This window comes from Emys orbicularis, chromosome 22 (genome assembly GCF_028017835.1).
Source record: "Emys orbicularis isolate rEmyOrb1 chromosome 22, rEmyOrb1.hap1, whole genome shotgun sequence".
Taxonomy (NCBI): Eukaryota; Metazoa; Chordata; order Testudines; family Emydidae; genus Emys; species Emys orbicularis.
In genome coordinates this window covers 15,221,697-15,236,445 of record NC_088704.1, presented here as the reverse complement: position 1 = coordinate 15,236,445, position 14,749 = coordinate 15,221,697, and the positions used below count along the sequence as shown (strand labels likewise).

Here is a 14,749-nt window from a genome sequence, read left to right as displayed (position 1 = left end):
CCTCCTTTTTAAAAATAATTTGGACAGATAATACCAATGTTCCTTTTTCAATCAATTTAATTTTCACACTTGCACAGAATTCAGGGTTTTCTTTTAATTTTCGTCAATTTAAATGTTCACGGTTGTGCAAAATTTGGGGGGGGGGCATGGATCAGACCATAATGTAATACCAGTAGAGGCACCGAGATTCAAAAAGAGTTAAAGCTTTAACCATTAAAACACAAAATGTCACCGTCACACATCAATATACCATGCAAATATCCTTAGACCAAATTCTAATAAGTTCTCAAGCAGCATTTTTCTTACTTTGCCTAGCTGTTAATTTCCATCATTAGGGGAAATATTCTTTCCTCGGTTTGCGAGTGCTTATGCCGAAATCGATGTGGACTGACAAAAAACCTCATCCTTCCAAGCCTAGTTATATATCTAAAGCTGTAAGCTCATCGGGGCACAGAACTTGCTCTCTGGTTTGTACACGATGTGCCCTTTGATATCCCTGTATAATGGCCAATCAGGTACGATTTCCATCAGCTTGTTTTAGGACTATCCACATGCCGAAGCCTTCTTGTAAGCAGTAGCCATCTGATCTTTGAAGTTCAGTGTCAATTCACAGCTTGCACCCTCTTTCCATAAAACCTGAGGCCCCATCCCCAACCCACGAGACAACTGACCTAGAGTTTGAAGTGGAAAGGGCCAAAAATAGCCACCATATAACCAAGCACAGAAGCTTCTTATTTCAGCAACATTACAAGCTGAAGGGCCGTTTGTGCTGATGCTTTGCGCTGGCAACCGAGCCCAACAGCAAATGCTTCCGAAGCGGCCTCAGTTCACGTAACGACGTAACCACCTTACGTTGCCCCTAGGCTGAAAGCCGTAACGACGCAGCACGCAACCGGTTCGTGACATCAGGCAGGGCCTACTTTGAAGCATTAAATACACACACAGTGAAGCTAATATCAGGGGATCTGGTCTTGCCTTCCACTAGGACAGGAGACCCCCACGAGGGTTTAAAACCAAGTCTGTCTGACACACACACAGGAGTGATGACCCACAGTTACACTCCTGTTCATACTTGCCTCCAGCTTTTTAAGCTGGCAAGCACCTCATTGCAATCTTTCGATGCAGAGGGTAGCTATAGCCACAGAGGTGGTACTTGAAGCAGCAGATCAGCACACCTCGGCCCGGGCAGGAACCACTGGAGCATCACTTGATGGAGGAGAACCCTCCCTTGCAGTAGCCTCTTACAGTAGGATAGGAAGATACTTCAGAGCCCTGCACTCACTTTCCAAGCACGCCGCACTGCCATCCGGTAATAATGCAGCCAGTAAGCCTATTCATTCCAGAGCACCTCTTAGCACCACGGGCTGCCGTGCAAGTCTGAAATATGCACGAACAAGAAAGCAGGTGCACGGTGTGAGAGAACACTTTGCACAGCTATTGCCCTTTGCACCTACGCATCTCAATGTGGTTTTACAGACATTCATGATACGGCTTGCACTCTTGCTAAGCAGGTGTGACAGCCACGGTCTTGGAAGAAACACTGAGGATTGAACTAGGGATGTCCAAAGCTAAACATGCAAGTCTTTACAGCCTGAACCAAAGAGCCAGGCTCTGCAGCTGTGGCTTGAAACAGAACCACATCATCTCTGTATCAGGCACAGAGGAGGATGCAGGAATGGGATCCCTAGCTTCCGTTTGCCAGAGGCTGGGAATGGGCGACAGGGGATGGGTCACTTGATTACCTGCTCTGTTTATTCCCTCTGGGGCACCTGGCATTGGCCACTGTCGGAAGACAGGATACTGGGCTAGATGTACCCTTGGTTTGACCCAGTATGGCCGTTCTTATGTTCATAATACATACCAAGCCGGTGGGTTACACCGGCTCTAGGATGAATTCTCATCTGGTATAAAACTTTCACAGCTCCATTGACTTCACTGAAGTTCCTCATCTGCTACGAGTCACGTCACTACACTGAAGTCACTAGTGCTGGGAGAGTTTACACCAGAGGAGGATCTGGCCCATTATCTCTCTCTTACAGACAGAGAAACTGAGGCACAGAGACCTTAAAGCAACTGGCTCAAGCTCAGAGCGCTGGGGCCGGAGCTGAGAATAGAACCCAAGCGTTTAGACTCCCACACCTCTGCTCCAACGCCGTTGCCTGTCAGCAGAGGTGTGCTTCATAACCGAACAAGGCACCCACCAGTGTAGTGCGGCACCTCTGTTTTTTACTCCCCCGTTATACTTTGGGTCAAACAGTCACGCGATTCCCCCTGCAGGAAAGAGTCTAAGGCAAACTTCAAACCTTTTGCTTTAAGAAAAAAATGTTAAGTTCCCAAATCATGAACACATACTTACTGCCCAGTACTATTTGGAGTGAAGCAAAAACAGATTCCTTCAATTACCACCCAAGTCCAGAGACATTCGTTATATCACTGTAGTGTCTAGGAGCACCATTTATTGACAAGGATTCCACTGTGCTAAGGGCTAGACAAACACAGAACAAAAAGATCGTCCCTGTCCTATAGCTAGCCACATCACAGAGTTTAAAGTGTCAGTCATTTGCGGGATTGCTTTCCACCACCATCTCAACCCTCCCAGCAGAAGAGACACCCTCCACCCCATCTTTAATATGGACAAAAGCTTTGAAAGTTACTTCTCCTGACAGACGCCAAGGGCAAAGTCACTTGGGGGTATACAGAACTATGCAGGTGTTTTGGTTTCATAGGATCACAAGAGAAAGCAGCTTGCATGTCAAAAAGAAATCCTTTGCAATGTCTGTTTACCCATTTTAGACCTACTGCTCAGGAAGCCAGTTACTAGAAAGTTTTAAAGGTAGGTAACATCTTTCACCTCCCCTCCTTAAAACCCCTGCATAAATAAGGAGCAACCCTTGGTTCACTCCAAGTCCCTGATGATGATGCTATCAGAACCCTATTCCCGGGAAGAGCCCCAATAAAGGGAATGGGGCTGCTCCACGGAACTACTTCCAGACAGAGGCTTAAATCAGGAACAATTTTGCAACTGACTGATTATGACAGTGGCAGATTTAGGCCTCAAGTATTTAGGAAAGACATTCAGAGTCAGCCACCCTCTCTCTCCCTCCCCTATCGGGAAAAAGGAAAGCTTTGCAGAGTTTGAGTTAAGACACTTTGTCGAGAAAAACTGAAGCCAAACTGCTAATTTATTAGAGGGAGCCCAGTTAATCCCGCCTTCGCTGAAAAGCTCAGTGCAACTTTAACCCTGGAGCAGCTCTGCACATTAAAAGCGTTGATCTGAAACGACCACATGCATTCATATTTACACACATTAGATATGGAAATCAGAACTCAGTTTTAACCACATTTGGCTGCTACCCATGGCCAGTAGAATGGGTTTAAATCAAGTCCTACTGGTAAAGGAGAGCAGACTTTGGAGAACACTCACTTTTTGAAGGAAGGACGGACCAAGGGGCAGGAGGAGTGGAGAGGTATGTGACAGATGGACGATGCCCCATTTGCTTTGTTTTCAAAGGCCACCTCTTAAACTGCATTTACCTTGCCAACTAGCAAAAGAACTGCAGTAGAAATCAGAACTCCGCTACCAAGCTCCTCCTTTTCCCTGGCCGAAACAGCAACATCTTTAACACAATTCTGGATCAACTTTTCCCCCCGGCTTCAAATCCCTGGCTTTAGCAACGCAGGCAGGAAAGTACTTTTGAGAGTTCCTTTCTGTGTACCAGCTATGGCCAATATCAGCTCAAATGCTACTTTGCACCTTCCGCTTCCTTTAACACAATATGGCCCAAGAGGTTGGTTAGATTATTAAACGTAACTACAATGCAATATGCACTAGAGTCAGCTTTGAAAACAAAAAAAACCCCACAAGGCCAAAACTTTCCAAGCCTTCAGGAGCCGCTCTCATGATTTCCTCTGTGTTACTTATTTGATACCTCACTGCGGAAAGGTTTCAGTCTCTTTCTACCAACTCAGCAACTTCTTTTAAAAAAAAGGAAATAAGGGCCCCGGCGATGGTACCAACGAAATAAAAAGCAGGTCCTTAAAAGCAAGCCCACAGCGCCCTGTTTTCCCCACATGTGGAGGGCGCACGCGAACAAAGCCCAAGCCATGCCCTCACGCCCAGGGCTGGGGAGGGGCTGTCTGCTGGCCCCTGCCCCGCCAGGGAGTGGGCTCAGTTGGGTGCTTTGTCCAGGGCAGGTTTAAAGCCGCTGCTGCTGGGGGCGAGCTCGCCCAGACGGAAGGGCGCGCACACACCTGCCCCGCAGCGCACCCCAGCTTGGGACCGAGCCTGCGGGAGCAGAAAGCCGGGTGCGAAGGGATCGCAGACCCGGGAGAGCTCAGGGGAGGGAGCCGGGTCCGGGGCAGGGAGGCGAGGAAGGGCAGAGCCGGAGGGCGCAAGGCGAGGGCCCGGCAGGAAGGATCCGAGGCGGCTGCTCCCGGGCAGCCCTTACCTGCGGGAAGTCATGGCGACGCGGGACGGGGAGAGCCGCGGACGCCGGCGTTCAGGCTGCTCCGCAAAGTGCGGGGTGCCTACCGGCGAGGCGCAGCTGCACAGGTCAGAGAAGGGGGCGGTGCTCATCCCCAGCCACGCCCACTCCCGGGCCATATATAGACTGGGCACGCCCCCGCCCTCATCCCTCAGGCCGCTCATTGGTCAAGCCTGCCAGGGTAGCCCCGCCTCCTCCAGCTGGCAGGTTAAACCACGTGTCAGCAGGGGGAAAGCCCTCCCTGTGACGAGGAGGGACCCCCGCCCTCTGCTCCTCTGCCCCCTCCCTCCCCGCTTGGCAACTGGCACCGCCTAGCAACAGAGGCAGGGCAGCCGCTGCGGCTCTTAAAGGGGCAGCGCACGTCCTGGGGAGGGGATGGCTTAGGCCAGTGGTTTTCAAACTTTTTTTCTGGGGACCCAGTTGAAGAAAATTGTTGATGCCCGCGACCCCAAGGGAGCTGGGGATGAGGGGTTTGGGGTGTAGGAGGCGGTCAGGGCTCTGGGCTGGGGATGAGGGGTTTGGGGTGCAGGAGGGGCTCCAGGTTTGTGGGGGCTCAGGGCTGGGGGTGGGATGCAGGAGGGGGTCAGGTCTATGGGCTGGGGATGAGGGGTTTGGGGTGCAGGAGGGGCTCCAGGTTTGTGGGGGCTCAGGGCTGGGGGTGGGATGCAGGAGGGGGTCAGGTCTATGGGCTGGGGATGAGGGGTTTGGGGTGCAGGAGGGGCTCTGGGTTTGTGAGGGCTCAGGGCTGGGGCAGGGGTTGGGGCGTGGGCACGGACTTACCTCTGGCGGCTCAGTGGCGCAGCCAGGGTGCACCGTGGACTGTGCTGCGCCCCGGAAGCGGCCAGCAGCAGGTCTGGCTCCTAGGCAGAGGCGCACAAGCGGCTCCGCGTGACTCTTGCCCACAGGCACCGCCTCCCCCAGTTCCCATTGGCCAGGAACCAATGCTCAGGGAGTGCGGAGCCAGTGCTCGGGGCGGGGGCAGCGCACGGAGCCCCGTCTGCCCTGCCTAGAAGCCGGACCGCTGCTGGCCGCTTCCGGGGCACAGCGCGGTGTTGGGAAAGGTAGGCACTAGCCTGCCTTAGCCAGGCAGCACTGCCGACGGGACTTTTAACCTCCCTGTCAGCGGTGCTGACCAGAGCAAGGCGACCCACCCAGCGCCTTTCATGCCGCGACCCAGTAGTGGGTTGCGACCCACGGATTGAAAAACACTGGCTTAGGCAGCTGGGCATCAGGTTGGAAAGGCCGAGCCTGATTGAAGAGGCAGGGAAGGAGCCTGGCTGCGGCAGGGTGCACACCCCAGCAAGGGGATCACAGCCCGTGGTCCCCCTAGCGCTGGGGCTGGGTCAGCGTGAGGTAGGCCCAGGGAAGTGGGGATGGATGGTAGCTCTGTGGCTGTTCCCTAGAGCCCATGGACAGGCCTGCTGGAGTCTGTACGCTCAGCAGGGAGCAGCTCAGCCCGTTGTCCTTAGTCCCTCTGCCAGCGGATGATGTGAGCTTTAGCCAGACCCCAGGGCAGGTAGCCACCCTAGTCTGCTGCTGCGTAAATAAAATTCCTGGGGCAGGGCGCGTGGCGTTTGTTCAGGCAACAGCCTGGATTTGGTGCCGGGCCCTCTGGCTCAGTCATCCGAGGCTGTGCTTTGTCCTGTGGCTCTGGCCGCACCAGGCAGAAGATCAGAGATCACATGTTGAGATGCCAGTGTGTGGTCTTGTGATAGGCCTTCCTTTAAAATAAGCTTTGTCCTGTAATTTTCATACAATTGTCCTTTGTTTTCTTGACACATTTAGGCGGGCGCTAGGAACACAAGTTGACCTGCTGTTCAGGAGGAGAAAGAGAGAGACGGATCCTCTCTGTTCTGCTGCCCACTACAGGTACTAGGGCACTTCTTGTTACCCTGTTGCCCAGGAACACATTTTTCCACCTCCCTCCTATACACCAGACTGCTGCTTTCCCAGAGGTGTCTGCATGGTTTTCTCTACATGACGCCCCATTGGAGTGGGACTACTCCCACCACTAAGGGAAGTAGGATGTGGTCCATATTTAGAAAAGGCTTCGAGATCCTTTTGGATGAACTAATATGTTTAAGACATTAATAAAAAAATAAAGCACTGCCTCTATTGAAAAACCAAGGAAATCTTCCTCCTCCTCCAACCCAGTCTACACGATCACGCCCCTGGTTTCTAAACTTTTATAATACATGTGTAATTGGTATTTACAACCTCTTATCACAGGTTCTTGAAGTGCTTCCTACACATTAATTATGGCTCAATAATTTCCCAGCCAGGGAAAGCATTCCCCCTGCTCTCTATAGCTTTCTGTGGCTTGCATTATCAATTGCTTAATGTATTCTGATGTGCTGTTTACCTTTCTCCACAGTTCAATACCTTTGTATGTTTTCTTCCCCCCCACCATTGGATGAAGCTAACCTCATCTGCTCCCTGAAACAATACCACTTAATTAAGAGGTCAGGACCGCCACCTCACCTTTCCTTTCTATGTTATCATCTGATCTGCTTTAATTGCCCAGCACGAAAGTTAACAGAAGGTTGCCACCTTTCAAAATAAATAAATAAAATAAAATGCAGCACATAATTATTACATGGAACAGCAAACGTTTTGATTATAGAATGACAGTAGCTACAACTGGAGGATGGTATCTTTGGCTTTCGTGGTCAAATGCCACAGTAATTCAATCCACTACATTAAGCACTTAAATCAGGCTGCCAGTAAAGAAAATTCTCTTTCCGTTAATCAACTTATGGTAAAGCAGCCCACCGTGCCAGTACAATACTAGGTAGGAAGAAAAAACCTGCTAGCTATGCTAGTACAAAACCAAATAGGTGGCATAAAGCTGCCAGCCATGCCAACATAATATCAGACATTGTTAGGGGATGCTGTGAAGGCCAAAACTATAACGGGGTTCGAAAAAGAATTAGACAAGTTCCTGGAGGATAGGTCCCTCAATGGCTATTAGTCAAGATGGTCAGGGAGGCAGCCCCCTGATCTAGGTGTCCCTAGCCTCTGTTTGCCAGAAGCTGGGAGTGGAAGACAGGGGATGGATTGCTCACTGATTGTCTGTTCTGTTCATTGCTTCTGAAGCACCTGGCATCAGCCACTGTCGGAAGACAGGATCCTGGGCTAGATGGATCATTGGTCTGACCCAGTATGGCCGTTCTTATGTTCTTAAGAGGTAAGCCTATGAGCACTGGCCCACTTGGTCTTTAAGGCTGGTTATATTCCTTGTTTTGCCTTCTCTTTTGGAGAGAGAGTGAGTCCTTAAATATGAAGGGACACATTGTGATCATCCCTGTGCCTATGCAATGATATTAGAGAGAGGATCAGGCTTAGGTTTCAGAGAAGCAACAACAATGACCACGCTGCATTGGTACATCTCTTAAATCTGCAGCCCCTCACCCTAGGTTCCCCCTTTGGGTTTCTGATGAAAGGAGCAAGCTGGTAATCAGGCTGGTTAGAAAAAGCAAAGGTCACTGGAGGCCCATTCTGCCAGCCAACTGCTTTACAAACCAGCCACTAGACGGCAAGACAGTTACAAACCAATAACCCCTGAGTAGGTCTGGGAGAAGCTAATCCACAGCAGAGCTGCTGTCACTTTGGTTAAATGAGGAACGCCTGGTACTATAGACCTGAAGGATGCAGGCTGGAGCATGTTTACGTTGCATCTTTCATCAGAAGGATCACACAGCATTCCGTGAAAGGTGGTAGGACAGCCAACCATTGCTTCAGAGCTGGGGCGGGGACAGACACGGGCAAACAGGGAAATAACGCGCGAGAACAGAGAAGGAGAAAAGAAAAGGCCGAAGTGATGAAATATACAGGCCAACGTCCTTGCAGTCTAGTCAGAGAGAAGAATAGAAGGAATAGCCCCAAGAACTTAGGTGCCATGTGTGTGGGGAAGAGGACAGAGCTTTAAAAAATGTGAAGGACAATAGAAAGCGATCTATGTTGTGTTATTGTTTGAATTCTGCCCTAAGACACTGGATACGATCTACAGCCACGTCTCTTCCACCTGACAGCCTTCGGGTCTGGCCCCAGTGTCACGCTGAAGTCAATAGAATTGAATGGGTGTAAACGAGAGAAGAATCAGACTCACTCTCTCTTTCATGCAGGTCTGGCCATGTCAGCTTCAAGTAAAACCAATTGTGCCCCTGGAAAAGCAAAGCCAAGCCCTTGTAGCCTATAATTACCACGTGAAGGAAGGCTGATTGGTGAGCTGTATGCAGTGAGTTGGGTGGAGCTCTGCAGTTTCTAGTTGTCCCCATCAGAAGCACCACCAGCCCAACTGGTGCTCCAGCTAGCCTCAGCCAAATGGGCAAGGATTGAGTGGGCCATGGAGGCCGAATGTCCCCTTAACTCTATCCTCTTTCCCAGGGCAAAGGTGAAGTCCAATGAGTGGGACATTGGGCCAGATCCTCAGCTGGTGTCAATCAGCATCAGTGGAGCTAGGCTCCAGCTGGCCGATTGTGAGGAAGCTTGTACAAATATTTGGCCATCTGTGGTGTAAATCCAGAGGACTTTAATGATTTACACCGCTTTATATGAGGGCAGGGTTTAGCCCAAAGAAAGTCCTGGCCTCCGGCCCCTTTCCCGAGCACTGCATGAAAACAAAGCCAGCTGTCTACGGCAGAAAAAGCCAGAACATGACTGACCAACTCCCCTTCCCCCAGCCGTGTACCCACTTGCAGTAGCGCAAATAGCAGTTTTCTAACTATAATAAGCCACACCGAATTCCACTTCTATTCGGGGAATACCCAGGGCCCTGGCAGCAGCAGCAGGATGGCTTCTTTGCTCCCTCCTTTTTCATTTGCCACTGCTAATTCCAGGCTGGTCTCTTGAGGCAACTGCTCTGACGCATGCCAGGGAGGGCTATCGAGCCTCCACAGAGGGGGGAGCGGCTGTGATGATGCATGCCCAACATAACTGTATGGGAAGGGGGATTCAGCTCCTTACTCAGAAGCTGTGGAATCCATCATTCATGCCCAAGCCCCAAGGCATTTCCCGCTGCAGGCTCGGGACATGGTATATTTAGCTATAATACATACGTTCTGCTAGGCATTCGTATTGGGGCAGGGAGGCAGACTGGTAAATGCCAACGTGCTAAAGGGCTGGGGCGCACATGCAGCAGGCATTGTGTTTATTAACAATCTAACACCCGCCAGAAAGCATAACCGGGGCAGGGGATTTGCCTTATATTTGTCGAGTGCATTTCCATGCTGGAGACTGCTAAGGCAAATAAAGCAGGGCCCCCGTATTGCTCCCATTGGCTTTTAACAGGAGCAAGATCAGGACCTTTATGCTGTACAAAGAGCACCACTGAGACGCGGCACCATCTGGGGTGGAAGGGCAGCAATCCGCCCATAGCACACTGTTCAGCAGAGGAGAGAGGGAGAGTGTTGGCTAAGGACAGCTGTATAAAACCCAATTCTTGTACCAGGGGAGCCTCGTTGGCAGTGAGGGCCTGCGTTCTAGGCTGTTACAAATCTTAGCCGCCACACACCCAAAGTTCTCTCTCCAAGAGCATGAAGACCCCATTTGACCCTAAGATTCTAGGGGTTTAGGTAGAAGCCTGATCCTTAAACCACATTTAGATAAGGTCAGTCATCCAGAAGGATCCCAAAGCATTTCACAAACTGATCAAAGTGATTTATAATCTCTCCCCAATCCATCTATTCTCTCTCTCTCTCTCTCTCTCTCTCATTTCCCCTACCGGAGAAATGCAGCCACTTCTGGGCTGGCACAGAACCACTGTTTAACAGCACACAGCAATACTACGCAAATAAAGAACACCTACGTAACAAACTGCAGGGGCCTGGGATTTTAGTTTGGCAGAACGTAACCCCCAAACTGGATTTTTGCTAGACACTATATTTAATACCACTCCCCCAGTTTCAAAAGGGCACGAGATATGTAATGATGGTAAGGGGCCAGGATCTGGCGTTTACATCTCATCTGAAAGACAGCACCAGAGCCACACATAGGGTGACCAGATGTCCCGATTTTATAGGGACAGTCCTGGTTTGGGGGTCTTTTTCTTATATAGGCTCCTATTACCCCCACCCCGTCCTGATTTTTCACACTTGCTGTCTAGTCACCCTAGCCGCACAGCGCCCCCTGAGACCACGTTAGGGCATCGGTTTTGAACTAAGTCGGGGAAGACAACACCACTGAGTTCCCATCATATCCAGAAGCACCGTGGGCTTCCCTTGGACATTTCCCTTCCCCGTATTGAACAGCTCCAATGCTGCTTGAACTCAGGAGGGGAGAGACAATCCTCAGGAGGACCAGTCCCGACAGCTGAGATGCTCTAGGGCAGGATCATCTCAGCCCTTAGGAGTGGCGATAACACAGTGACCGGGCCAGATCCAAAGCCTGCTGAAGACAATGAGAATCATTCCATTGGCTTTGACGGGCTCCAGATCAGGCCCGAGCCGCATGCATACAAATGCCATTCTGCCGTCTCTTATTATAGTAACCAGCCAAAACCTTTTTCCTGGAATTCTGCTGGAGGGGAAAGAAATCAGCCCTGTGGCAGGGGCTAAGCTTTCTCCGGCAGCAAACTTTTACAAGTGTGTTATAAATCCCAAAATGAGGGGTTTCTAATTACCCTTAATTACAGCAGCCGTGTGGCTGCCTCTCTACTTAGAGAATGAGGGATTGTTATAAGAGTCAATGTTATTTGTCGGGGCCAGGGCCCTGTTTCACTCCCTGTCTTACCCTAGCAATAATACTTAGTCTTCAGAGAGCCCTTTTTCCAGCCATAGCCCTCAAGGCAAGTTACCAAGATGGAGACATCTCATTATCTCTGGTTTTGCAGCTGGGGAAAGTGAAGTGTAGCAAGGTGAATTGACTAGCCGGGGGCCACAGAGCGAGTCAGTGACAGAGCAGAGAAGAAAACCCAGGTCTCCTGCTTCCCCGCCTCACTGCATACAGCATACAAATGTGGCAGGCAGCACAGGGCTTGCCGGGCTGCTTCAGACTATTAAGTCTAGTGCTGTGCCTCCAGGAACAGCCGCAAGCTGAGACTTATGGGGGAGGAGAGAGATGTTCCATAAATGACACATCTCCCCTCTCCCATCTAGCCAGCCCCTCGCTGGGACTCTCTCCCATTCTGTATGATCACAGCCACCCCAGGCTGTGTCCCCGTGCCAGAAAGTTGTGCAAGGAAGTGTTACACGTGTACACGCACCTTCCATGCCTGACACCCTCCTCCTTGGAGCTTCCAGCCACAGATTTCTCCCTTCCCTTCGAAGCCTAGGATGTTGGAGGTTAAATGGGGCTGCGGCTGGGTGGAAGCAGAGTGACATATCTCTCCCCCCCCCCACTGAAATGCACTAGAGCAGAGGAGCCTTTTGGAGGGACAGAGCCGAAAGCCAGTAATTTCGTTGACAATTAGAACCATGGCAGGCTCATGGAAGAGGCACTCCTCTCTCACCCCATAGGATGCTCACGGCTGAGCTATGCTGACAAGCGTGGGGTTAGCTTATGGGCTGGGAAGTCAGGGCCCCAGTTCTCTTCCCATTTGCCCTCACTCCTGATTTACACCAGTGCAGGTGAGAGAAGGATCAGACCCTGTTTGGTTTGATTTGCAAAGGTACTGAGTATCTGCGTCTCCCCCTGAAGTTAAAGGCCCGATTTTCAGAAATGACGAGCCCCCGCTGCGGCCATGGGCGCTGCCTGGCCTGGCTAACCAGCCTCCTTCCAGACCATGTGTGACCTCCCAAAGCACGGAAAGGCCATTCCTCTGAATGGTGACTGCCGCCTGCTGCACACACTGCCGTGTGCCCAGAATGACACTTCTCCTTCGTCCTCCAGCTGCTTTTCCAGTGCCTAGAGTGGAACACAGGCCGGCAGGGCCCTGCTTTTCATTCTGTGCCAGAAGACAGTGGCTTTTCTCCTGCCGCTTTGCGTCAGCGGCTTGAAGAGGTACCGATTTAGCAAGCTGCTGCCTGCTGCTGCATAATAGGGTCATTGTCAGGAAAAACCCTGCACCAGAAGGTTGATCTTCAGCAAAACATAGGCCCAGTGGTGAGTTGTGCCACCCCTTTTGCTCTTAAAACACTAGCCCCATTGTTCCCCCCCCTTAGAATTCTCCGGCGTCTGGTTGCCCATTGAAAAGTTTACTTCCCACTGAGCCGAGGCAGACGTGCTCGACCCCAGTCAAATGCTCATCATTGCGGGATGTCAAGAACATCTTTGATTTTAAGTTCTAGCCACCTGTTGGTTAACAAAACCTGCACTCCCCCCACGCAGCTCCACTGAGCACTGGCTCCTGTATATGGAAGCATGAATAAAAGTCTCCACTTGCCATCTTTTTATGCAACAGCTGAGAAGAACAGCCTTAAATTGGTTCCTAGGAGGTGAAAAGACACCACCGTGAACACATCTGCAAACTAAGGCCCAGATCTGCAAAGGTATTGGGAGTTAGGCACCTGAAAACCTTTGTGGCCAGCCACCTAGATAACGACCCGTGAGTTGCGGTGCAGAACAACCAACCAATTAATCACATGCCTTTTGTGATTATCCCCTCACAGGATGGCACCTCAGCTTGCTGTGCATGAACGTCCAGGTGCTAATGCTGCCACTTTCGGGGACTTGTCCTGAGACGAGTGATAAAGTAGCATCATTTGGAGCTTTTTCCTTTTCAGGCTGGTGCAGCGGCAAAGCCTGAAACACATCTGGACTTCTTTAGTTGCCAAGCAAACCAGGACTTAGGCCATGGTCTTGAAATTGACAGCTGTCACCTCCATTTTAGCACAGGAAGGAGAAAGTGTTTGTCAGGAGAGTCATACATTCATTCGAGCACCCACTCCATATGGTGCATGGCTCACCATGCTGTTCTTCCGAACCCCATAAACAAAGGGCAGCTGGTTTTCCCAGACGTTGATAAGATAGCTGTGTCCCAGGGTCACCCCCTCCAGAGCGCTCCCTCATGGCACGGGGTAGCCCTGCAGCATCGCTCCCTCATTTTCTTCCGTGCTGGTGGATTCCCTCAGCCTTCTGCACATGAGTTCGTGTTGGTGATGTGGCTTGAGCCTCTGATCAAGTCACTCAACAAATTTAACCCTTTCCAGGCTAACAAAAATCCACACAAACCAAAAGGTTTTTCCTGCCCCTCTTGGGTGACTCTTCTGTCCACCTTCTGGGCTCAGGTCTCAGCCCCTTCTGCGCTACCTTGAAGCCTTCTCTCCTGTTATAGAGTGCTGACTCCCTGCCTGGTTTCCCTGCTCTTCACCCCTTACTCCTGGCCCCTGCAGAGTTCCTCCTTTTGCTCTTTTAGCCGAGGACTTTCACCCAGGGCTTTCTCCCTGGAGGCTCTTTTTCAGAAAGGTTCCCTTTCCTGGGGCCTCCCTAGAGGAACCTAACCTGCTTCCTGTAGTTCCTCCTCCTAAGTTCCTTCACCCCTTTCTATAAGGCCCAGGTATTCACCAGGCTGTCACCTGACTCTATTCGTCTCATGATCTCTTCATCTGCCCCATGCAAGCTAGTGGATCATAGCTGGGGCTGGGCTAAGATTGGCACCTGTCCAGATTTTCCTGGGCGTGTCCCTTTTTCAAAGTAGCTGTCATGGGAAGTCTGTCAGGGTGTTCAGTCCACAATGCCAGTTTGATGGGCTCAGGCTCATCCCAGCTGTCCCAGTTTTTTGTACCTTAAAGGTGGCCACTTTACACTGGCTCATCTCCCCTTAAAGGGGCCAGCCACCCCGTGACAAGCTGCATTTTGGACCACCACCCAACGAGGTGGCAGTGATGTCACATAAAAATTGGGGTGAACCAACTTCATGGAACGCAAAAAATGTTATTAGTGCGTCTAAGAGAGGAGAGCCCCAGACTGGAGTAGGTAATAGAAACCAAAGTGCTTTGGGGCAGCCCATAAAGGGGTGGGGTGAGGGGAGAAAAGAATATTGATGGGGCTGAAGGAGAAAAAATGCATAGAGGGGCAGGGCCGCACGTTAAGGGAAGTGAAGGTGTTTTGAAGCGTTTGGCCTCTACGTGCAGGATGGGTTGGATAGAGGGTGACTCTCAGAGGGAGGGTGAATTTGGAAAGTGTAACAGGACTCCGAGAGCCTGGAGAGTTTGGATGGGGTAGGTTGAGCACTTTGGCTCAGAGTGGAATGGTGGCTGAGAGATGGGTTTGCTTCTGGACTGTACCTATATACAAATGAAGATGCAGGCTGCAGTGGTCTCCTGGCCCTAGCATAACAGAGCAGGATCAAGGCTAAATAATATATTATTCTAGCCCCATTGCTGGAG

General features: G+C 50.9%; 1 protein-coding gene across 1 annotated transcript in view; it reads right to left on the bottom strand.

Moving 5' to 3' along the window:
- The window catches only part of LOC135893424 (tyrosine-protein phosphatase non-receptor type 11-like), an 84,375-nt gene extending 79,885 nt beyond the window's left edge, over nucleotides 1-4,490 (bottom strand). Inside the window, exon 1 of the mRNA XM_065421238.1 lies at nucleotides 4,449-4,490. Within this exon, the coding sequence (XP_065277310.1) occupies nucleotides 4,449-4,462 (14 nt within the window). The 5' untranslated portion in view covers nucleotides 4,463-4,490. The remainder of the gene's footprint in view (nucleotides 1-4,448) is intronic.
- Nucleotides 4,491-14,749: the final 10,259 nt, after the last annotated feature.